This window comes from Aulonocara stuartgranti (genome assembly GCF_965226115.1).
Source record: "Aulonocara stuartgranti genome assembly, chromosome: 11".
NCBI lineage: Eukaryota > Metazoa > Chordata > Actinopteri > Cichliformes > Cichlidae > Aulonocara > Aulonocara stuartgranti.
Window position 1 is genome coordinate 23,221,311 of NC_138947.1, and position 25,801 is coordinate 23,247,111.

The 25,801-nt window shown below is 39.3% G+C and overlaps 2 protein-coding genes across 8 annotated transcripts in view; both read left to right on the forward strand.

Moving 5' to 3' along the window:
* The first annotated feature begins 3,624 nt into the window (after positions 1–3,624).
* Positions 3,625–10,295, forward strand: mal2 (mal, T cell differentiation protein 2). Its single transcript, XM_082550677.1, has 4 exons — positions 3,625–3,937; positions 5,814–5,984; positions 7,663–7,842; positions 9,297–10,295. Exons 1-4 carry the CDS (start codon positions 3,797–3,799, stop codon positions 9,366–9,368), a joined length of 564 nt encoding a protein of 187 aa, XP_082406803.1. The 5' UTR covers positions 3,625–3,796; the 3' UTR covers positions 9,369–10,295.
* Positions 10,296–12,541: 2,246 nt separating this feature from the next.
* The window catches only part of LOC309716787 (protein MTSS 1-like), a 46,467-nt gene continuing 33,207 nt past the window's right edge, over positions 12,542–25,801 (forward strand). For 5 of the 7 annotated variants that reach the window (XM_082550820.1, XM_082550826.1, XM_082550824.1 and 2 more), the window contains exons 1-3: positions 12,543–13,132; positions 14,843–14,904; positions 20,780–20,853. In XM_082550820.1, coding sequence (XP_082406946.1) covers positions 13,061–13,132; positions 14,843–14,904; positions 20,780–20,853 — 208 coding nt within the window. In that variant the 5' untranslated portion in view covers positions 12,543–13,060. Of the gene's footprint in view, positions 13,133–14,842; positions 14,905–20,779; positions 20,854–25,801 lie in introns of all 7 variants that reach the window. The other 2 variants (XM_082550821.1, XM_082550825.1) reach the window with 1 other exon arrangement.

The following is a 25,801-nucleotide window of genomic DNA, read 5'->3' on the forward strand; positions in this document are numbered from 1 at the left end:
TCCAACTTTGTCCATTAGAAGTGCTGAGGCTACAAGTCTGGCACAGGCCACTAATTTTAATAAATACAATGTAGCAATGTTTTTCAAAAGATTTGATGAAGTTCTAAAGAGACACCTTAACTGCAAATGACATATGGAATACTGATGAGACTGGCATAACAACTGTGCAAACCCTAGCCAGAGTGATTGCAAAATGTGGCACTAAACAAGTTGGGGCAATGAAATCAGCAGAGAAAGGTTCACTGGTCATCTTTGTATATGTGGTTAATGCCATTGGCAACACAATTCCTCCAATGTTTGTGTTCCCACGCATACGTTATGCAGTAATGGTAGTGGAAATAAATCAGGATGGATGCAAGAAACAGATTTCCTCATCTTTCTGAAGCACTTTGCAAACCACACCCAGGTCAGCCGTTTAAAAAAAGTAATTCTTCTCATGGACATCGCAATGGAATTGCGATGCTCACATTCCCCCCTCACTGCAGTCACAAACTCCAACCACTTGACAGGAGTGTTTATGGCCCACTGAAAAAGATGATGAACAGTGCAAGTAATTGCTGGATGAGAATGAATCCAGGAAAGACCGTGACAATATATGAAATACCAGGTCTTGTCAGAACTGCACTTCCAGCAGCAGCTACACCAAAGACTATACAAGCTGAATTCCAGTGCTATGGAATTTGGCTATACAATCCAAACATACTTGAGCAAAGTGACTTTGCTCCATCACAGGTCACAGATCGTCCTTCTCCAACTCTCCATACAGACATTTCTCCAGCTGACCAACAGTCCGCTCCTCTTGCGGCTTATCTCACCAGTCCTACAGCTGATGACGTGACCATTCCTCCAGATCCTCACATCTGCAGTCTTCTAACTGAAGATATGCAAAAGCTGGACCAAGAAAAACCCTTTTAGCGGGAAGAAAAAGGAAACAAACAGCAAGACTCACTGATACACCAGTCAAGGTGGCCCTTGAAGCAGGCCACAGAAGGAGGAAAATACGTTTCCCAAAGAAGAGGCTGTGCCAGAAACAAGGCAAATCCACTCTGACAAACTTAAAACAATCCAAGCTTTTAACATCGCGAAAGAAAAATCTGAAAATGAAAAACACTGAACAGGACAACACAAATTCCTCAGACGCTGATGAGAATTTCTGTATTGTGTGCATGGAAAACTTCAATAACTCAAACCCCAAAGAAGCTTGGGTTAAGTGCCTGACCTGTACACTGTGGGCTCATGAGGACTGCACTGCAGGAGTGCCATACGTCTGTCACCACTGTGATTCTGATAGATTAGAAACTTGACACAAACACGCATAGTTCAGTTGATGAAGCTGGTGCACAACTACATTTTTTCAGCTTCATTGTTATGTTCAAAAGTTGGTGCAAGAGTTATAGGTTACAATGTCCACTGAGTCAACGAGGCCAAACTCAAAGAAGGCCAACCAAAATTAATGAAATATTCACTTGTTGAAAATTCCATAATTTGTCTTGTTGGAATATGTTCAAAAGCTCGATTTCTGCATTGTGTCACACGCACATAGCTACATAAATATTTATTTTCAGAGAAAATAGCAGAGACATGTAAATACTTTGCATTACATTTTGAATCCACTACCTTAAAAGAGCTCCAAGCTACAGACAGAAATGTCAAAAATGTTTACAATTTCCCCCGGTCTCCCCTACACTGACATAAGACATGGACCTTCAAAGTAAAACAGGAATCAAGAAAAAATTCACAAAGACGCAGACTTGACACTGAACTGAACCTACACTAAACACGAGGGCACAAAAGCAAACCTAAGAAATAAGCCCTTAACCAGAAAAAACTGAAACATAGATTTATAATATTCAAAACACGATAACTAAAGAATCAGAACATAAACAATAATACAGAAAAATACCTGAAAATGCTGGGTCAAAATGACCCAGATCCGTGATAATCTGTACACGTCTATCATCGTCATCATTTCGGAGATTATTCCTGATGATGTCACCCTAATATTGAACTTGAGCAACCGCTTATAAACTGTAAACCAATGCCATAAAAAACTTTTAATAATTACTTAATATGTGACTGTATGTTGTCATGGCATTTTTATAATATTGTGTGGTGCATCTATTTTAACTGTGTAAAGGGGATTTATGTAGTAAAAAAAAACAACAAAAAAACCCAACAATATTTAAATTAACTGTCCCTGCTTTTTTTTTGTCATTTCTGATTTAAAGAACACCCTTTATATCTTCTTCCACTACTTCTAAAGCAAACAATAGCACCGGCAAATGGTAGATTTATTTTATGTCTCATTAATTACACATTACATAACTAAGTAAACCTTTACAGATGATTCGTTTTTAAATGCCTTCCCTACTTTTCATATTCGATTACTAAATTTTATTCGGGCCATACTGCTTCTGTGAGTCAAGCTGAAGTGAATAGTGCCTTTTTAGAGGTCATATCAGTGCTGGCTCACATAACACAAACCCTGGCTAATCATTAACAGTGGCTTTTCAAAATAACCTTCTCTTTTCATCCACAGTTGATAATAACAACCTTGTGATCCACCAATTTCAACAAATTACTCCTCAACACTCATCTTTTCAGACACACTTACTACAAGCAAGTGTGTGTCGGTTTAGAAATCAGTGCTTTTATCTCTTTGGTTCTTACGTCATTGCTTAAACTAATATTTACTTTTAAAGCTTCTTTCCTCCTGCACTATGAAGGTTAACCAGTACCTGCACTCCTGCTTCTTAGCCCATATTTCTTTTGTAACACGGATTAGTGAGTGTCTAGTCATGACTCCAGCTATCAGATTTTTGCCTCTCCCTAATACTCTAATAGCTGTGGTGTCTGCCTGCCTGTGGCCGTTCACACAGAGGGAGTAAAGCGCTCCAACAGAGCGATTCAGCGTTGTGTTAAATTGCTGCCTTCAATTTGCGTTAGATTTATCTAAATCGCAATAAGAGCGTTAACCTTTACCTTCGTTAATAACAGCAGAGATATGTGAAATTGACAATGAGGGTGTGGAGAGCTTAAAAGCCAGATGAACAAACTAAAGAAATAAAGGAGTGACCTATCTATGGTTGTATCATCATCAGGCTACACACCCTTGAGCATTTTATGACCTTTCTGAAAGTCAGTACTAACTTAAATGCAACTAGAAATCGGACATAACAGTAGCTCTTTTACTATTGAGTCAAACCCACTTGTCAGTCTTTTGTATATGAATAAATACATTTACTTGTTCTGGGCAAAAGCTACTGTGTATCCCGAGCCTCACAAAGTAATAATTCAAAGCTGGATCACAGGATTATTTGTGTTCTATCTTCTGTTCTTAATATAGCTATTCGTAGCGTATACATATCAGTTAGAACTGTACACTTCCCTTTAAAATAAGTGATTTGTTGCCCGGACTGTGAGATTAATTCACTGTTATTATTTTTATTATTAGTTGTAGTAGTTGTGATACTAGTAAAAGTTTTTATTCAGCTTGAACCACTGCATGTATAACCCAAATCTTGTTTTCAAAATAAATCAAATAGTCAGTTTTGGAGTTCAGGCGTTCCAGTGAAAGATTGGCTCTGGGCGCACAAGCTTCCGTGATGTCCTTGAACGCAGCGCGGTCTTCCAGGGAGTGGCCCCAGCACCTGTCCGACCTGTTCTGGGGATATATGACGCCTGAGGAATTTCTCTCGCTGTCACGGTCCTTTGTTTAACGGGCTCTTTTTAGTGGGAGACAAGAGGGCGAGAGAGAGAGGGGGAAAGAGAAAGGGGGCAGACAGAAACAGGAGAGATGTCGGAACCAGCCGCCAACCCCGCTGTCAACCCCGCTGTCAACCCCGCTGCCACCTCGTTTCCAACGGCAACTATTACTTTACCTTTGGGACCGGGCGTGTTGAGGACCTATTCCGGAGCCCTCCTCTGTTTAGAAATAGTAAGTGTTGTTTTTATATTTAGAAAGGAGAGAGCGAACAAAAGGTGCACCTGTTGGTTTTATTCGTACATTTATCAGTGACCTCAATGTGTGTGTGTGTGTGTGTATATAGTCACTTTGTCTTTATTAATAATTGATGATTCTTGCAGTTAAAGTCCAGTTAGACATTTATTTGTAGAATTTTTTTCCTCCCATTTCTCTCCCTTTTTTCTTTCTCAGTGTCGTTGTCAGCGCTACGCACTGTGACTCTTCGTCACGGTGTTTCCTTACCAGCAGCTCTGTAACTCTGCTGGTCTACGAGCGTTATCTCCTTACGAACTATTTATGACTTTAAGACTTTAATAAGTGAGCAGATAACTTCTTGTTTGCATCTGCAGTGCCAGCAGTGAAATGCATCCTATAACTCGGCAAGGTGACCTCAACTCCACCTTTACATGCGTCCTCTAATCTTGGTGGTTATTTTACTAATTGTCTGTCGCAGATACAGCCTTATTAAACGCTCCTTCAGTCTGCCAATTTTTTCTTGTGACTGATATCAAACTTTGCTAATGCTAAAGGTGTTTCCACTGAATAAAACTTGTCATTATCAACGCTAGTCTTTCTCCAGAATGAGTCATTGTAGCTATGGCAGTTTGACTTACATTCTGTTGCCGATCGGTATCCAAATGCTCCAAGCAGCAACAACATATGCATCCTCATAGTCTGCTTTAAAACTTGCTGTACCTTGAAAACAATAAAACAGATTGCTTTTGTCAAGAAACAAAACTGACTGTAGCCTCAGGGTGTGTTTCAAAAGAACATTACAATATCATTTAAATCACTTTTAAGAATGCACAGGCTGATGCAGTAGTATAAAATAATATGTTTTGCTGACTCGCTGCCCTCATGTTACCTCTAAAAGAAAATGGTCTAAGGAATTTGCACACTGTGACGCAAGTAGATGAGATAGTAGATAGAAGCAGGCTCATTCAAAGCAGCCTTGCTAATGCAGTGAAAAAAATATAGGAATAACTAGAGCTGGGCGATATGACCCAAAATTCATATCTCGATATTTTTTTAGCTGGATGGCGATATACGATATATATCTCGATATAATTTTTTTAAGCCATATGGTAAGAACAAAAAGAGAGTTTAGTCAAAGCTGTGTCCCAGATGTCAATCAGGCACTTTTATTAACATACAGCATAGATGTACATGAAGAAATTACTCAAAAATAAATTATCAGCATTTATTAAATAATAATGCTCCATAAATAAAAGAACACAATGTTGTTTTTGTGCATAACAAAAAGCTCACAATTGTGCAGTCAAAATGTAAACTAATAGACGCTGAGCATAATAACAAAGACAGACAGATTTCACAGCTGCTCTGTTCCCAACTTCTACTGCGTGACTGACAGCCTGGAGTTTGAAATCCTCTTTGTAACCGTGTCTCTTAACAGGTGCCATTTATGGTCCTTATACACACACACACACACAATACGGTAATATTACGTTGAAGCACAGTACGTATTACTCCGCGATGCTCCATTACGGTAGCCGTAATGCTAATTTGCGGTAACTCGTTAACGGAGATTTGCCGTGTTCATCTTGTCGTTGCCTGCAGGTGAAGCTATGGGGGAGGGGGAGTTGTGCTCAGTGAAGGAGAGGCGAGGCCCAGTAACGCAGCGTAGAGACAAAAATGGACGAAAGAGGCAAACTTGCGGCTCCACAAGTATAATTATAACGTAACATAGACTATATCGATATAAACGATGTTGTCACATCTTATATCTCGTATGAAAATATATCGATATTTTTAAAAAAACTCGATATATCGCCCAGCTCTAGGAATAACTGCGTCCGTCACTAATGCAGGTTCTTGTGTGTGTCCCCAGTTATTTGGTGGTCTAGTATGGATCCTGGTGGCGTCGTCCAATGTGCCGGTGCCCCTGCTGCAGGGGTGGGTGATGTTTGTGTCTGTAACCACCTTCGTTTTCTCCTCCGCCTACCTCGCTCTCCTCATCACTGGTTTGGCTGACCGCATCAATACTGACTGGAACTTCTTGGTAAGCTGTTGATAGATTAGTTTGTCAAGCTTCCTGTCTGTCATCTTCTTTTTCTTTCGGTTGGTCCCTTTTGGGGTCGCCACAAAAGATCACCTGCCTCCGCATCACCCAATTCCTAGCATCCTCTTTTAAACATGCCAACTTGCACATTCATTTTGAGCCCCCTCTATAATGCACTCAAATGAAATATTTAAATATTTACCAAGGTTTGGTGTGCGATAAGTAAATCAGAGAGGCTCTGACTCAATCTGGAAAAGCAGCAAAGTCACATATCATAAACTGCTATGAGATAGCAGACAGTGATCTGAAAGAACCTGTAAATGGAATAATTTAGTTTAAAAAGAAAGGCAAGCCAGTGGGTTAAATTTAACCACTGGTTAATGTGTGTTTGTGGCATGCGCACTGGAGATCTGTTTAAGTGGGAAAACTGCAATCCAGTCAGTTTTACTGCATAGACGGTATTTTAGCAAACTGGTGCATTGAAGTTTCTACATATCAAATAAAGACTCCCCTCTTAAAGTTGAGTCAGTAAACCTGTTTAGACAATTGCACATTGTTATATTACAATAGACTAATATACGTATCACAGCTGTTGTCGGTTTTCTGTTTAGCTGGTTGAGCTAGCTGTTGAGTACAGTCTCCTTTATTGCATCTAAATTAATAGGCTTTGTCAGTGTGACTGCAGGTAAATTGTGTAATGTTCATTCGTTTGTTTTTGTTGTAGATATTCGGTCACATCTGTGAACTGTTCAAATCTTTTACATTTCTAGCACACTAGAGAACTTGGAAAATGACACAAGACATTATAGGGCTTTGAATCAATGACAAAAGGCAATGCAATGTTCACAAATGTATCATTTTTTACCCTGACTCTCGCAGGATTTATGGATTCCCTTGTTGGGTTATGCATCACTTTATATGGCCCACTGAGATAAGATAACTTCTTCATTTTACAATCACTCAATCGCTTTAAAGTGAAATGAGCAAAGCTTCAAGACATGTGACTGAAGATGCTACCCAAGACTGGATCAAAACATTGAGCATTCGAATTGAAGTAAAACATATAAATCACAGCAAAGGAAGCCAAAAAAGTTTAATTAGTGCAATAACTATGTTATGATGTTTAAATATAAGTAAAAATGCCAGAAGTTGTGCCTTGTTCTTGTGTTGTGATTATAAAGGACTCATGTCTGTGTCCAGTCTGGGCTCTCAGACAGAGCCACGCTGGCCTGAGGCTCTGAGCCCCGCCCCAAGAGCGGCTTGTGGTGTTGTTTGTTTTCATCTGAACAATGAGTGACATGGATGATGAGCTCACACTAAAACACAACAAAGACCTGCCTGTAGATCCACGAGGCTCACCGAGTCGGCAGCACAAACTCTCATTAAACATCTTTACACTGCACTAGTTTAAATCACTTCTTGCGTCGTCTTGTATGCCTCTCTTTGTCAATATAATTTGATATATATTCCAAAGTGCAAGAGGCCACGGTGACTAGAACACTGTTGTGCAAGTTGGGCTTTTATTTATTCCCATGTACTGGCATAAGGACCGAGTAATGAAATCTAAGCTGTTCAACAATTTTATCAAAAAAAAGAAGAAAAAAAGAAAACTCTTGCCTGTAGTTGTTTATCCCTGAAAGCTAAAAGTGCATAATGTGTTTCCTCTTCTTTTTCTCAGGATCTTTTTTACCATTTCATAGCTCTCCTCTTCTACTTTGCCGCCTTTGTGTTGGAGGCAGCAACAACAGCAGCTGCCATCAAGATTCTACCAAACCAAACCGCATGCATATTGAAACCTCGCGGCAATATTTTGACATTCCTGGATGGCAGGCAGTACAGTATTAATGTGGTAGCCACGGTAAGTCCTGTATATGTTGTCACATTCAGTCTCTGATATTGCAAGTGTTGTTGAAAGATTAAAAAAAATGTAATTTAGTGCTGTCAATAGATTAACTAATTAATCGCACAATTTTCTGTAATTAATCGCAATTACCTGATCAATAGCCTAATTGCAATTAACTTTATATTTAAGCTTGTAACTGACATTTATGCAACATAATGAAGTAAATGCAGAATAAACACAAAGACTTTTGGGGAGGACCTTCAAGTCCTTGACACGAGGAACCAAAGCTATGTAAAGCGTGTGTTCTCAACAATTTTAATAGGTCTGAGGTTTGTTGCAATCCACTTGGCAATTGCGTCAGTCAATATGTCCGAGGTAGACTTACTGAGTCCCCGATGCTCCGTGAGTGGTTTGTTGCAGCTGGGTGACGCATTAGCCAAAGTGCTAGCAGCATCCCCGACTAACATATGCTTCGCGTCAATGTGATATTTTAAGCTGGAAGTGCTTCGGTGAAAAGAAAATTCCTTCCTGCACAATGTGCATAATACTTTGTGTCGGTCGACTGTTCCGTCTTGTTATTTTTTAATACTCAAATTTCCCATCGAGAGGGCCAGTGTGCGTTTATCACCTTCAGCTGCCCATCACTACCAGATCAACTGCCCATTTGCGCATGTGCGAAGGTAACTCTGCTTGGACAAACTGCCCGACAAATGCATTGACAGAAACACTTAAGGGATTTTGAGTCATCCTGCACTCCAGATGCGTTAATTGCGATAAAAATTTTAATCGTGTTGACCGTGATGGCGGATTAATTTGTGTTAATGCGGTAATTTTGACAGCACTAGTTATAATATAGTTGCACGACTGCCAGCAACAGTACATGTGGTTTTACAGAAGGTCCATTCATTATAATTACCCCTTGCTGCTTTGGTTTTGGACATAGACTGTATATAAAAGACGAACATTCTTAAGTCAGTCGCTTTCTAATGGCCAGCAGGGGGGAATTCCTCTGGTTTCACATAGATGCCTGTCTGTATAGAAGTCTGTAGGAAGTGGTCCTCAGCCCCTTTGATCTGCCACCTTATGACCTTGTGGTCCCATTAGGCTTGAAAAGCAGGATAAAGACACTAGCCTGTCATCATGCCGTGTTTCCTTGCTCACCATGTCTGGGTTCAAAACCTCAGTACAACAACAGAGAAAATGCTCAGTTTGAGGCTTCTCAACACTTCTTCACTAACCAGTGAGTGCTGTCATGGTGACTTTGTCCACCTTTTACATACGGCCTGTGGTTTGCATTTAGATTTTTGCATACAGCTCTTGGTAACGTGAAAGCATGTGTCATGTTTTATAAAGAGAAAAGAGCATCTGTTGTGCCCAGCTTTTAGCTGGAACTGCCAGGCTATAATATTTGGCCTGGTAGTTCCATAATGGCCATAATGTTGGTTAACCCCCTTTCTTCTCTGTCCCAGATATTTGCCTTTGTGGTGACACTATGCTATGGCTGCAGTATGGTGATGGGCTTCAAGAGGTGGAGGAAGTAACTGCGAAAATGGACACAACTTGATTTTCCAACTTCCTGCTTCATAACTTCGACATGTATTAAAACATGAGCCACATTGTGCAGTGCTCCTTAGAGAGCTCTGCTACTGAGTTCGGCAAAGCGCACACTGTTATTTCCTATTACGACGCTCTTGTCAGAAAGTGATCACCACATCAAAGCTACGGTGGAAAAATATAGATGACGAAATTCTCAGCCTCAGACAAAACATCTGGCAAGATGTCTGGATGTTAATGTTTCTGCAGTAATTTATTTTGAGATATCGAAATCACGAAATTCACGTAAATTCACACAGGGCTGATAAAGGTATTTTGAGGACATGGATAAAGAACAGTACTTATAGGGCTCGTTATCAGCGTATAGATTTGATTTATTAACCGAGAGTTTTGCAACTTTTGATGCTAATCACTCAAAATTGATATGGGAAGATAAGGAACGCTGTGAGTGGTTATATTGCACAGGACTGTGAAACTAGTGAGGGTCATTAAAATAATTCAAATGATGCTCGAGTTTTGTTTTCCTCCCTGCTACGTTAAGCAAACAGATAATGTCCCAGTTTCTAAATCACTGCTTCACTGGAAGAAACAATTCCCATTTTTAGTTCCATTACAAATATTAGATTAGATTACTTTGATGGCACAATATGTTTCACAGACTACAAACAGCAGGCATATTCTTAATCCCAGTGTCGCTGACATACCTTGGTGCTAAGGCGCTGTGAACTCTGATTTTAACACTGCTGTCATGAAATGTTCATGTGGCTTAAAATGAAGGTGGATCTGGTGTTTGAATGTCTTAATATTTTTTGATTGAATGTTTTTCAAAATATTGTAACCTACTGCAGACTTGGTCATTACTGGTAATGTAGCTGACTTCAGTGACTTACAGATAAATAAAATCAATAATTTAACCTGTTCATTAATTTTTGTTAAAAAGTATATTTTAAATAGAATGTTTTAATATTTGACCTTAATACTTAATTGTGTTGATGCCTTATTAAACCGCTTAAATGAATAACTATCTTACTCGGTACGTGATTTATGATTTGTTTTTGCTGCATACTTTTGTTTGTGTTAGGTAACTGGAACATATTGTTAATTTAAAATAGTGTTAAATTAATATGTTTTTGATTGTTTGATATTTTAAATGCATTTTAGAGCAACAAATAAAAGTCGTAAATTAAAAAAATAAAACTAACTTGTCTGTCACAGTCAACAGTTTGTTTGTTTTTGGGGGTTTTTAATATTGTAATTAAGAGTTGCCAAAGTCAGAACATTTTAAATTACAGTGCAGGGTTTTATGAACGCACGAGTCTTGTTGCTGGGAGTTTCAATTATCATGTATAAGCTGGTTTTGACTCTTTTCAACTGTATGAAACCCTCCAAGTCCTCACTCTGACAGTTGGAGTTCTGTCTCCATCTTTTCCATCTATATATTTTAGCAAAATGTTTCTCAATCTAAAATAACGAGGCTTTATTGTATTTACAACCTACACAAAAATGTCCCTGCTTGTGTAAAATCCTAATCAGTAGAGCTAATTGTGATGTGATTATTAGCGGATATTTTTATTTTATTTCGTAATATTACATTTCCAGTTCCAGTTACCTTAGATACAAGTATATTTAAAAAGAAATTCAATTCTACATAATAGAACATTATTAAAAGTCATTTAGCCTTACAGGTGTTAACGTTGGGTAAATACAACCTCAGATGAACAAAACATGACATGTCACAGTGTTCCATTAATTATTTAACAAAAACTAAGTCAAAATACAAAAGCAATTTGTAGAGAAAAAAAGCTCCCTTCATCCAATAGCTATTACTGTTCACCTAATAGGTTTCTGTATGACTTTATCAGTCTCTCACATTGTTGTAGAGCAATTTGACCCACTCTGAAATTGCTGGCATATCCACTCTTGAGAACATTGTGGTATCACGTTAACACACATCCAGACCAGTAAACTGACATAACCTTTGCTTTTACAGAGGTTCCCACACTTGCAGCACTTGGCTGTTAGTTTCCTATTAATTCCTATGGAAGCAGTAACAAAATTTTTCTACACACTGCTTCTGCATTTTTAGCTTAGTTTTAGCTGAATAAATAATGACACACTGTAATATGTTGTAATATGTGTTTTTGTTCATCAGAGGCTGCATTTGCCTAATTTTAAGATCTGGTACGGATCAGATGACTTTTATTATGACCTGATATGCAAAACATTATAACTGAAAGGGTGTACTTTCCTTTGCAAGTCATTGTCCTGTATCTGTTTGAGATGAATTATTTCACAGGGCTTACTGGATCTTACAAAGTGTTGCTATAGTATATTTTTTCTAATACATAGTTATACATATTTGATTTCACTGTTACTCTACTACTACAGGATGCATATATAAGTCCTCTATGTTTCAAAATGTATCAGCTTTTGTGTTGAGAATGATTATGAACTTTTCAAGATGTATTGAATAAAAAGTATGAGTGCGAGTAAACTGCAATTTCTGCATGGAAATACAGCATATTCAGCATATTTCCCTCCTGGATTAATAAAGTCCCTTGCGGTGATTTTATCTTGTGATTTTTATTTCGACCACTAGATGTCGTGCTTTGCTAATAAAACTGTTGTGATTTGTTGCGTCACTTTTCTAAATTAACATATCCTAAACTATGTTCAGTTTAAATAGCAACTGAATTTGCACCAACAAGAATGTATGATGATGTATTTTTGAAATAATTTGCTTTATCACTGCGGTCTCAATATTTTCGAAGTCAAACTACATTTATAGGAAATAAAACATTTTTGAAACACGTTTCTGATTCATTGAAATAACACGTTCAGTCGTTGTTTCTGTGCTATTTGAACTAAAAATTAAACAAACAAACAAACAAAATCAGACTTGCTTAAGGATACGCTAGAAGTCACTTGTAAACGTGCGTTACTTCACCTGCACATCTGCAGCAGCCTAAACCGGAAGTAACAAGACTCCTTCGTAGGTACTTCACAATAAAAACCAAAAATAAAAACCTTGAGCTACCACCAGGTCGTAGTATTCAATTTTAAATTATGTTCGATTGGTTATTTGTGTCTATTAATGATATAATTACAACGCCGAACAAGCTATGACCTTAGATCCTCCAGTAAGTTGATGCTTTATTTTGATGACAAACAGGCGATCGGAAGTGCACTTTTTGTATCTTTCGGCTAGGCTTGACGGCTCGTTACTGCTTTTTCTCCCTCTCAGTGTTGTGAAGTAAGGGCAAACCTCGGGTGTCGATATTAAAGCTACCTGTCAAGCTGCGGAATAACGTTATCAGCTGAACATCGTGGATTTTATGCGTTTCGATTGGCAGACTTCCAAACAGTATCTTGGCGCTTCAGTTATGGATATGAGCGGGGCGGCGTGGAGGGGAGAGGGGGATTTAAATTTCTTTTCGTCCCGACAGCCTCTTTTGATTTGAAGTAGTTACGGTGCACCTCAGCAGAATAAAACGGCCAGTGTTTCCTCGCGATAAAAGTTACTAGAGCAGTCGACGTTATTTCTCGCGGGTTTCCTTGATTTTTTTTTACGAATCAGTTTTAGGGTTGTGTAGAGTTTGTGTTTTTCGTGGAGAGCGGAGGAGGTGAAGTGAAAACGGCTCTCGGAGTCGGGACTGACCGCTGGAGTTGGTCCTGAAAAATGGAGGCTGTTATCGAGAAGGAATGCAGCGCGCTCGGAGGACTCTTTCAAACTGTTATCGCAGACATGAAAGTAAGCCTTTTAAACTTTACACTATCACTTAATTTACCAAAGAGCCACATCCAAAACATAACTAGCTACTTGACTCCCCTAACAGCAGCCTGGTAACTGGTAAACGAGAGCCGTGGTTGGTTAGCTAAGTTTAAACTTACACTTAGAGCCAGGCTTTTGATCTCAGCTTAAAATCAACCCTAACCTCTTGTATGCATTTATACGAATAGAAAAATGATTTTCACTTGATGGTTATCAGCTTGTGTGGCCATAATGTAAATTGCCCTGCTTCTTTTGTTTTGCTTTTTTGCGGTATGTGTTTTGTTACGTTTCAATGCAGTCTTCTTATTTGCTCCAGTTTGAAGCAGATGTAGTGACCAACATTAAAGGCTAACTGGGGCAGTCACAAAACTAGGGCGTCTTGTTTTGATGTTATTTTTTGACAGAGCTTGGCTGATGAGACAATTAGCTGATTCCCCAGCTGTTGTGTTTGCCTAATGGAATGCCCGGGGACCTAGCTGTCAGTGTAGAAACCTACCCACAGGGTCTGAAGGCTCTGACATGGCCTGCCTGATGGAGTCAGAAAGTTTGTTATGAGACCTTCTTCACGCCTCACTCCCTGCTCCACTGAATTTTTTTTTTTTTTGGTTGTCAGGCCACTCTGCTTGCAAGGTAGTGCCAATAAAAATGTGCAAATGCACGTAGTAATCTAAACAAAAAAGATTCAAATTCCCATTGTCTTTTATGGCACAGCTGATGAAGATATGCCTGCCTACTGTAACCTTTCACAGTATGTAAGCCTAATCTGTTAAGGAGTGATGGCAGGATAGGGTAGATGCAGGGGAAGCTCATTCGTCTTGGTGATGTTTAGAGAGAGAGAGTCAACAGGAGGTTTGCAGAGGGGACCAGGATGACACGATGAGAGAAGATGGGCAGAGGTGATGTAAGGGTGACTGCATTATTCAAAGAATGATAGAGACCATCCCTAGTCTCTACTACCAGGAGTAGTAGAGACTAGGGATGGTGTTTGGGTGTAAAGTTTGACAGCATAACATAACATTCCTCAGGCCTCTGACAGTAGTAACACATTAATGGCAAACATGTGCTCATGCTATAGTCATCATTTTATCTTGTGCTCCCTTACTAGCTCCTCTTGACGATGGATTAGGCCACTTGGTCTCTTTAATGGTTTTGATAAAAGACTCTTCAGCTATTTTCAGCCCGGGACCTGAATTAGGAAACATTTAAAGCCCCCCTATTGGGAACCAGGCTCATTATACCATAGTATTAGAGCTAAAAGACATCTCTGACCCATTTTGAAATCTAACACGCGCAGGACGTCGTTGAGCCCATTCCTGTTTTTCAGTTAAATGTGTCTGTGCAGGAAATATTGAACAAAACATGGGTGAAATGAAAGCCAGATTTTTGGGAGAGCCAATGATTTTCATTTGCATACAACTGATTGATTCATTTTTAGCTTTAATTTATTTCCAGAAACCCTCAGGTCTGCTGTTGATAAGGTGGAAAAACATGTTATTTTGGGGTTTGGTTGCATAGGGAAGCCTAAACCTTAGTTTAGATTTGTTTAGCCCTGCAGGTGAGGTGAGGCATCAGTATGACCTTTATCGGTTTAATTCTTATGCAACTGTGGGAAAAATGAAATCTGATCATGTCATGAGATCTTGTCAGTCAGTCATGATTGAGTCTTTTTTTCTTTTTTTACTTCCACAGAGCAGCTACCCTATTTGGGAGGACTTTATCACCAAGGCAGGCAAACTGCAGTCGCAGCTCAGGTGAGAGCATGTTTTTGTGCATGTGTATGTGTGTTTTTATGTCTTTTACTCATAGAGGTAGATATTGCATAACCTAATAGATGGGGGCATTATCATTCTCGAGACTAATCACAACAGGTTATAAATTTTTACAGGCTAAAGGAGATTACTTGCACATGAACATCTTTGTATTGCTGTGACCATTTCCTCTAAATGGACAAGAGGAACTAGCACAGCAGACCCACTGGATCCCCTTGTTATGGTGGTCTAAGGGTTTGGGTTTTTCCTCAAATTTGTTACCTGTCTGTGTCATTCTCTGAAGCTTCCATGTCACAAGCTTAATCACCAACAAATGAAAACGTGACATGTGCAGTTTAATGATAAGACTGTAGCCTTTTCTTTTTCAAAATTGCGAGGTTTAACAGGTGCATATTTTCATCTGTGTGCTGAATGTGACAAACAAACGGAGAATAACACCATATTCACAAGGGGATGATAAAATAAACATAATATATACGAAAATCTAAAGATTCGGGGTTTACAATCTTTTTTTAACAACAAGTACATCACTAATCGTTGCATTTGTGATGACGTTTGAGCAAATTCAGATAGGTGGGATAATAAACACAGGGCTGATTAACTAAAACAACACATTATTTAGTCTAATAATAATAATATCTCATGCACGCCAATGGCACAATTAAGTGAATAAATACATATATCCTGGTTTTTGCCTTCATCACTTACACAGCTGATGATTCGCTTGCAAAATATGGGGTATTGAAGAATTGCTCTATAGCAATATCAGTCTCTAACATGTATGTGTCATGGGATAGACTCCCAAATCACTATTGCGTAACTTCTATGGTACCTCACGAATGAGCAATGGAATTTACACAAACGTCTCATCCATTAGCAATACTGCACAGGGGTCTTTTACATTTCCCTCTTCATCATTTTCCCGTCTTTAGGACATTCCTCTGTTGTACAGTTACACACCTTTTGCCGTTATTATTCCAAGTCGTCCTCTAACAATGGATGCCAATCCCAGCCACCTCTCCTAGTAGTTTTTAAGTGGGCACGTGTCACCAGTCCAATAACTTATGACAGCTGAAATAAAAGCTCATTGTCCATTGGGTTCTGCAAACACAAGTGTCCTGTGGTTTCAATTATTCTTTGATTAACAGTGCATGGCATTTTTCTTTCCATTTAAGTGTCCACGTGTCCTCAAACAGACTAACAGGGACAGCTGTATAAAGGCTCAGTGACTTAACAATTCTTTCCAAGAGGAATTCCATGTCCTCTTTGTCCATTTTCTCACTATTAGGGCTGATTAATGGTGATATGTTATTCAAGCGTCTCCATCATTCAGGGGTTAAATATGTGACCCTGGCATGCTAAGGCTCAGGGGAGTATTTGTGACCTCTTTGCTAATGACTGGTTGTTTAGCAGAACAGTGTTTGTGTGTCTGGGTCTCCGAACATTGGTAAAAGTACAAACCTGCTGATTTTGACTTGGGGTGGGGTTTACACTAGTGAGTTTACACTAGGATCTTTTTATTTAGTCTCAGTACACTAGTGGTAGCTGGATGATTGTTTGCCTTCTTCGTGGCATGTAATGTATAGTCATTGTGTCAGTTGGACAGCTCTGTGAGGATGAGCCAGTTGATGCTCTCAGAAAACATTTCATCCTTCACAGGATCATTTTAGACTTAATGTTTCTGATTAATCTTGGCCTACACCCGCTACAGTCTGCAGTGGTTGTTGCATATGGGTGCCTTTAATGATGCCCTTGCTGCTGGATCACTAATAAGTGCAGGATTGCTCATGGTGACCTACAAATAAGACTAATTCTTTTGCCTTTAAAGCCTCTCTCAAGCCATTACAAATGCAAAAATAGCCCCTTTGACTACATCACAACCCCCAACCCACAGTCCTCTGTAATCTGTTTGGGGAGTGGACTACATAGAGGGGCGCACATACACACAAACGCATACGCAGAGTACGACACAAACACACCCACCTTCCCTCCTTGGCCTGGATAAGTGACTAGCCAGCGGTGTTAGCGGCATATGTCTGTGTGTGTAATGATGCCCTAAGGCAGACTACTCTGTAATTTAGCCCCTCTGCCCTCCTCTCCCCTACGAAGTAACTAGGAAATCAACCAATTACAGTGTTCGGGTAGTTCTGTCATTTTTTTCCCTCTGCTCTTTGTGGTTCTAAAGAGTTTCACACACACACACACGCACAAATATATACACATGTGTTTGCGTATAGAACAGAGCTTTGAAGAAGGAAGGCAGGGTGGAATATAGGCTAACTGATTTCTAATGACAGTCCTCCTTTAACTTGTCAGTGTTTGGTCTGTTTGGTGTACCGAGGTTGACACAGCTGTGTCCAAGCTGGACTTTGATACGGTCCCCCACCAGTCTGCTTTTAAGTTCATTTTCTGTTGAAAGAGACCAACATAAACCTTAAAAAGACAGCTCGTGTTGGATTTGAACTATTTTTCTATCTTTAGAAAAACTTACTTGGCTCAAATAAGCAGTAGGATATGTATATAGATTCATTTATTGATAAAGAGCTATCAATTTGAGTTGAACAGACCCTCTTCCTACTCAAACTTGCTCCAGTTTCTTTCCAGTTTCTGCTGCACTAAGAATAGGGCTGTGAGGGCAGTGGTGCTGAATGTATCATTGTCAGAAAGTGCACTTTGCTGGACTGTGTCAATCTGTATAGGGAGTTTGAATTGGCTTGACCAAAGCCTTCTGGAATAGTTATGTTAAAGTCATTTATGCTAAATCAAGAACAGGGGTGTGTGCAGATTTTAAGACCATTGGTAGAAGTGAGGTCACTATTGTACTGGTGTCGAGAGCCGATTCTTTTTTTTTTTTCTGTCTTATTTTTGGCATGTTGAGACTTTTTTTAAATTTTTTTATCATCCATCCATTTTATCCGTTTCTAGTCCTTATGTGGGACTGTGTCACAGGACCAGCACTCTGAGTAGTGATAGTCAGACCTCTCTCTCCTCAGCCACCTCATCCAGCTCTTCTAGGCATTCCCAAGGTATCCAAAAGACATAATCTCTCCAGCATGTCCTGGATCGGCCCTAGGTTCTCCTCCCAGTTGGGTTAGGGTTACCAATTTTCTTTGTGTTGTAACACAAAAAGGTCACAGAGCTGGAATTAATGTTAAAACTAGACTAATAGCATTTTCTTGCAAAAGTATGTAGCAGATAAAAGCAGATAATCATCACAAGTAACGGTTAACTACCACATATTGTACTTAAGTTGTCTTGAGCCAGGGTTGCTGAAAGCAGTGTTTGCACAAGTCTGCTTTGAATTAATGACTTAAACTTGACTTTGCTGCAAATGCACGTAAAATATGATCCATAGACCAATGTGTGCATGTTATAAATTAGTGGGGGCAGATATCAGTTAGAGGTTGTTCTGGTGCCCGCACTGGGCTTGAAATAGAAAGGAATCTATGTCTGCCTGCGCGTATGTTTCTTTTTCCATTCGCAGGACACACCCCAGGATCTCTTGGTCAGCTCTGAAACAACACAACACTTGTTAGGCAATATTGCATTAGTTTTTTTGCAGCGATAAAGAAAAAGTTTTGTCCTTTGAAGGATGTTAGCACCTAACAGCCCTGCTCTGACTAATCTTTGCATCAGGGTTGTTTATCATCTGGTCTGCTTTTCCTTTCTGTCAGCCTTGCATAAGGCCCCTCTGAGATATCTCCAAACAACTTTATTGAAACAGTGAGATACAAATGCACACTATATGTAAGTCAGCATTAGGAATGTATGTGAAGCAGAATTTATTTCCATCACTTGTTCTTGATTGAAACCCAGTTTCCTTCTATCCCAAAAGATATGTATTAATAGAAAACGATTTATTATTGCGCTCCTGATAATACTGTGAGACATAAAGCAAACGGTGTCAAGTCAATGCTGTAGAACCAGGGTTGATTTTCTAATTAGCTTATTCCTTCATTGTTTCTTCCTGTTGTATCCAGGATCCAGCACTACCCACACTGCAACACAACTGCTGACAGATTGATTGAGGTTTAGGTGTGTTGTGCAAAAACCTTTCAGCCTTGCCTTGTATGTGTCTTTGGATAAACATCTATTTTCATGCCTCCATGCTGGCGACAGCCCATTCGTAGCCTGAGGCATTATGCTTTCAGTCACCATCATCCATGCAGAAATGTAATATCCAAAGAATGCCTGGAGCAAAGTTAAGTAAAGTAAAAATGTTTAATGGGAAAAATTGATAAAGAATAAAAGTAGGGGGGCATTGTGACAACAGTTCATATTTGTGCAGATGTCTAATTAGTGACACTAAAACCTTATTTGAATGTATCACCTATTATTGCTGGAGAAAAAGTTAAAGAAGGCAAGTTTGAGATGATTTGGACTTGTACAAAGGAGGGATGGTGAACAGAGGAGGAAGACCATGGAGACGGTTCATGGATGTAGTGACTTGCAGAGGGTTCATATGACAAAGAAGGATGCTAGGAATAGGATGAGATGGTGGCAGAAGACCCTTAGAGGGACTATCCAAAAGAAGAAGGAGCCTTTATGAACAGAAAAAACATGGATGGAACCTGACTATACGATGGTGGCTACAACCCTGATGTGTTATTGCTATTTCTGTAGTACATTTTTCTTGGAATATTAATACTTTGCAGTTCTGTCCTGTAATCAGTTATGTGTTGTTGTTTTTTCCTGTTGTGAAACGTAGTTCCTAGTGGGAAACTCCCAGGTTGTGTTATGAAGGTTTTGTCTTCACCCATGGAAGTTAACAAGTATTTGACAAATTAACATCCCCTGTGTTAGAACAAACAATCTATTGTGGCTGGGAGTGCTGTGGAAAATTTCTCATCAATTGTCTTTCTTTGTCTGGCACGCATGACTGATTGCGGTTGCCTAGTCTCTGTTTGGTAGATCTGATATCACATACATGCACGTGCCCACACCGAGAGCCTTTCATCTATTTATACCTGTGATCTTAATCAATGGGAGATCTGAAGTACGTTAACTGTCGAACCCACTGACAAGTTAAGCCGCCTGCTGCGAGCACGCACAACAGCTGGTCTGCCGGACAGCCAGGTCGGCAATCAAGTTGGTGTACTAGGAAGACAGTTTCTGTAGTGAGTAAAACAGAAAGTAATCAACACAAGACTTCCATTCATTTTTATGATGCACTGGATTTTGCCCTTTCTGTAATCTGCCACGATTAAAAGGTAGTTTATACTGCACTTGCACTTTGCTAAGCGATGCAAGATGACCGGAACGCCGGTTTAAGTTGCACACTCGCTCTTCCATTTCACAGCCGAACAGGGTAGATCCCATTGATCCTTTCATTGACCTGTAAGTGTGGCAAACTCGAGAGCCGCTCTGCTGAGCCAGACAGATTCCAGTGGTCTCTTAAGTAATTGCATAGACATTCCTCACACAGCAGGGCACATTCAAGTTTTAACCTAAATACACACTAAACAATATGTTCAGGATACTCTAGCACATTTATGCCATTTTCACACATGAATTTCGGGGTATTTTTCCACAGTTGTCCTTTCTCATATGTAGCACACAGCAGGAAAGGGTCCGCTAAAGGAAGTGATCGCGGTTTAGGCGAGAGAGCTGCCTGGGTAGAGCATGTAGGAGGCAGCACACGTGATGTCCACTGTTTTAATGGTGAACGTAGCAGAGAGTTATCGGTTATGCTGGACTGCACTAACGTCTCCCTGTTGGGTGGCTCTTTTCATCTTAAAATGATCAGATTTGTTTGTGTCTTTGACTACCATCACTTGTATGCTGCAGTTCATTTTTTTTAGTACATTTTTTTGTCATTTTATTTTAAATCAACCTTTGTCTTTCTCATTTCTTCTAGGGCGACAGTGGTTGCCGTGGCCGCCTTCCTAGATGCATTTCAGAAAGTGGCCGACTTGGCTACCAACTCAAGAGGTAGGAAGTTTCAGTGTGTAGCTGGTAGTAGTATTCTCCATCAAACCTACTGTTCGTCTCTTACACGTTAGACCGCACTGCTCACAGGGATAAAACTGTTGCGTCATTGTTTGACAGTCTATGTGTCTTATTACTCGTGCGTCACTGTGTTTGTGTAGCTCTGCTGTGCTTCTGTCATATGGGTAGTAAATCACTCAGTACCCTGTTTGAAGCTCTGCTGCAGGCTTTTGTCCTGCACCTCTACCCCCCTCTTCTCTGCTTCGTTCAACAGACCCCCACCTACACCCCACTTCGGCTACATCTGGACTCTGTGGTAGCATGCTTTTATTCTGTATGTTTATGAGAGCGTAAGGGAGAGGGTGAAAGATCTCATCCCTCCCCAGCCTTGACACCTCCAGCCCTGCACCAAACTATTAATAGAAACTGAGATAGACATACACATTCATCACCTCACTCACAGCAAAGAGAACGAGAGAAGAGTGTACGGAGCTAAAGAGAGAGTCGGGGGAGTGCAGGGAGTCTTTGCTCTCTTCGCTCTCTGGTGTTGAACTCATACAGTAGACTGTATACTGTTGGCTTTGAAGGAGTCATATTCAGTTAGCTTAAGAGCATTGCGTCATTTTCTTTGTGCTCTTTCATCACTTTCCATTTTTGTTATCTTTATTTATTTATATATATATATATATATATATATATGGTAGGGGTATCATATACCACCCCTCATTTTTTTGTTGCTCTGTTTTTCAGACTTGACTAAACACCTAGCGATTCAGAATAGAGGCAAACATGGATAATGAGTTATAATACACTGCTGCATGTCTGGGACACAGGTAGATAACCTGTCCATAAGAACTTTACTAATGAGTCTCAAATCCTAGATTTACAGATCGAATTTAAAATAATCCATTATACAGAAGTTACATATTAAACCTTTTGTGTGAATTATTGTCAGTAGCTTACAAAAGCTTTGACAGTATCTTATAGCAAAGGGATTTTAGTCTGCTTATCACTGCATTATCCTCTAAAATGCTTGTATAAAAATGCTTTAAACTAATAGAGATCGAACTATAATACCATCAAACCTACATGGGCACACATGCACTCTTTGTCTACCTAATGGCGGTATTCCTGCAAGACAAGGTTGTTTGATTTTCTGTGGTGATTAAAGACTTTACTGAATTGGCTATGCACTAGTGAGCTCAGAGAGCTGCTGTAATGACAACATGTGTTGGAGAGATAATGGGGAGAGAAGAACACTGAGTAAAGATGTGTTCTTTTGATATTTTGAAACAGTTTGTTATGCCCTTTGAGCCAAACTGTCAAAAGTCTATTTATGTCGGAATCCAAGAGCACATGCTCCAACTGAAGTGTTTTAGTGGTGCACCAGTTGTTACCCATCTTAGCAGAGTTAGCCTGAAATCTACACAGTTTTCCTTACTTTCCCAAACACTTTGATGCGTTCATTAACAGAAACAGAGAGACATGTTTGGAGTTTTCCACTCCTCTGAAAAACAATGATACTGTATTGCCCCAAATAAATGTGGAGGCTGTCAGATTATCAGTAATATATGGTCGATAAAGGAGAGATTAGGCAAGTCTTATTTCTTGCCTCAGATTTCTCAGGATAACAGTCCGTTTTAAAACAGTTGAAGTAATTATTATTCAGAGACAGTTGGCACTGAAAGTGTTCGGTTAGCTCAGTTTAACTGCAGGAGAACGTTAGGAGACTTTGAACTTGCTTTTAGTCATGGATTAAATAAAACTGTAGTGGGCAGGAAAAAAGTCAGGTGTCCCAGACGAGTCTTCAGTGTTGAGAAAAAAAAAGGTAGTGATACCATGTGCAGTTTTAACAGCTAAACTTAGCTTTCAGTGGGACTCAAAGATTACATGAACCATCAGATTTGTATCCATTAAACTTGTTTTAATTTCTTTAAGTAGATTTTTTTTATGTATACAGACTTCAGAGGGGCTAAAATTGGCTAGATTTTTAGGTCTTTTTGGGAAACAAATCTTTCAACATCTCACTTCGTCTCGTTCAAGATCTTACTGATGCTTGTGTTGAAATACAGTAAATATTTCTTTTTAAATGTCATAGTCTGTGTGTGTGTGTCTTCAGGTGCTTCTGAGGCCTCACGTTTATGCAGTACATTGTGACCTCTTTTATTTATTTCTTTTTATCTACTCCAATCTTCTTGTCCTCACATGTGCACATATTAAAGGTCAATTAACATCTTAATCATAATAAGAGAGGTTTCGATTGCCCTTTTGGGTAGTTAATGTGTTGTATTGCCTTTTATATATTGGGAGGATTATAGTATAAAAAGATTTAAGGGGTGATCTATAAAACCGGCAGACTTTGATATCTGACAGCAGGTACTTTTATTGGCGTTAACATGAAAGGACTGCTTTATCAGTCAGATTATAGAAGCAGCATGAGGTTCGACTTTGCTTTGTGGTGTTTTATAAAAACTGCGACATGTGAGAAGTGCACTCCAAATTTTATCTTTGGTGCTTTCAGTTTTTATGGAACAGGACAGTAGGTGTGTGTGTGTGTGGGGGGGGGGGGCAGATTTGAACCTAACCTGTCACGTGCTGATCCAGGTAAGCCATGGCAGCACCCCATCCAAGATTTAGTTTTAAATAATGCATTTAAATGTACACAGGCTGGTGGGTGTACAACCTTCATGGAGATATGTTTGCTGCGTATTACCCTACAAATCATTACACATCCCTGCACATAAAATCCTTTCATATCCTCTTAGTCCTCTAGTATGAAGTTAGGGTTTTTTTGACTCCACTTAAACTTATTTTTAGCACTGGATGGCTTTCATGTGCAGCAGCAGGTGTGAGATGCAACCCAAAATGCTCCTGTGTTTTAAAGGAGAAATGTTGAGCTAGAAAGAGATTTCAGCACCACCAGTGGTAATTTCTTTGCCAATAAAAACACACTGAGACTGCCATCCTTCTCTGGGGAGCAAGCACGGAAACAAGTGGTGATTTAAAGAAGATCAAATTTGCATTTTTCAATCAAGACTGTCTAGATTAATTTTGCTGTGCCGGTTGGCTTTGTGTAGGTCGGGGATGTTACCCAGAGGGACACCCTGTGAGTGGAGTGTTGGGAAACAAAAGGATAGCATGCTATACAACACAGTAGTGTCTTACACTGGTATTAGGTTTTAATTATATTGTTTCTCTTCTATAATCAGAGTTAGATACTTGATGGTCTTTGTAGACCTTAAAATAGAAGTTTACTGTCCCATTGGGAATAATAATTAGGTTGTATAAAGTGTCTCAAAACACCTTAAGTTATCTGTTTGTATGATTGACCAGTATTATTGTTGTTGTTAGAAATATGCTCTTCATAGACTATCTGCTTATCAAAAACCTCAACGATTCTTCGACTGAAGGAGCATCTTCACTAAAGAGCTGAAGATGAACATGTGCAGTAAACGTCGCACTGAGTTATTGTGGAGATCAGGGTTGCTGGCAATAAAAAGCTGTAAAACAGTGGTCGCCTTTGACAGCTCCCTGAGTTCCAGTACTAAAATGAAAGCACCTTTTTCACAGAATCTAACCCTTTTCTAATATTTTCCTTGGAAAATAGATTTTTTTTTTTACCGACTCTGGCTTCTCTCGTATATTTTTATTCCTCGTGCGATAAGTCAGTTGCTTTATCAAATTAGGATGTAGCCATATGGTTTCTTGATTACTGCTGACAGGGTTTTGGAGTAGCTCTCTCAGGCCTGTTTAGTGGCTATATAAATAAAATGTTTGCTACAAATTACATTCAGACACTATTCTACACTTATTCCCCTGAGCTCTTATTGATATTGAAGTGCATTAAGCCCACTGAGGCAACCTTTAGATTGAAGAAATTGTGTAAAATCTCAGTAGTGCTTTGTAGCCATACTGTAATTGTTTCAAGCAAAACACACTGGTCTTTTAAAACAACCCCCCGGTGTTAACATTAGTAAATAGTCATTGCATGAGCTAATCATTGTGGTTTAATAAAACGCTTCAGCCAAGTTTTGGATGTAGTCCAGCGAAAGTCTGTAGCAATATAATTATTAGCTGTTGCTAGATGTTTCTGTAGAAATGTGATTTATAGTGTTTGAATTCAGTGATGAGGACCAGATGTATTGATAAAGATTAGCAGAAGAGAAAAAGCATGCGAACCTCGAGCATTACGCCAGTTTCTGTAATACATGGACCAAGCTAAAGACACATGTATTACCAAAATAAACTCAAAAGTTTATTGTCTACAGTTGTAAAGGTCTAAGCTTACTGGTTTATTAGTTGAATACAATCAAGGAACTCGAATGTCAAGTGGATAAAGTTTAATAAAAGTAACAAAGATTGACTTTAGTTTTAGGGCAAAGCATTTCTTATTCTAAGGTAGACGATAAATTACTCCTTAAGCTTCTGGACATTTTCTGTGCTGTTGGAAAAACCAACATCAGCACTGCAGACCAGACCAAACCATCAGCTGAAAGATTCAACATAGATAAGGTTGTTGGATTTCTTTTGTCTCTGATTGTTAAACCTACTTAGAAAACTTAAATCTGTAGCTACCCTGGATTGCATTGGTTTCAGGCTCGATTGTATTTAAACACGATTCATCAAGTGATGCTAGTTATGCTCAGGAATTGCTCTTTAGTAAGCTTTTTTCTTCACTGTTGACTTCACTCTTTCATTTATCCTGCACACACGCACGCATCTACAGAGCCGTTCTGGCCTTGAAGCAGTGTGACAGTGTTTGTGCTAATAGGTATAATGGTTCTATTTGATTTAAACTCATGTGAAAACGTTAATGATTAAACATGTTTTGAACATGTCCTCCTGTGCCCTAGAGACTGGCAAACAAGCTGACACTAAGAGGTGTCTGTGAATTTACTGAAGGAAAAAGAGTGACCTTCTTTTAGTTAGTTATTAAATTAGATTCCAGTTG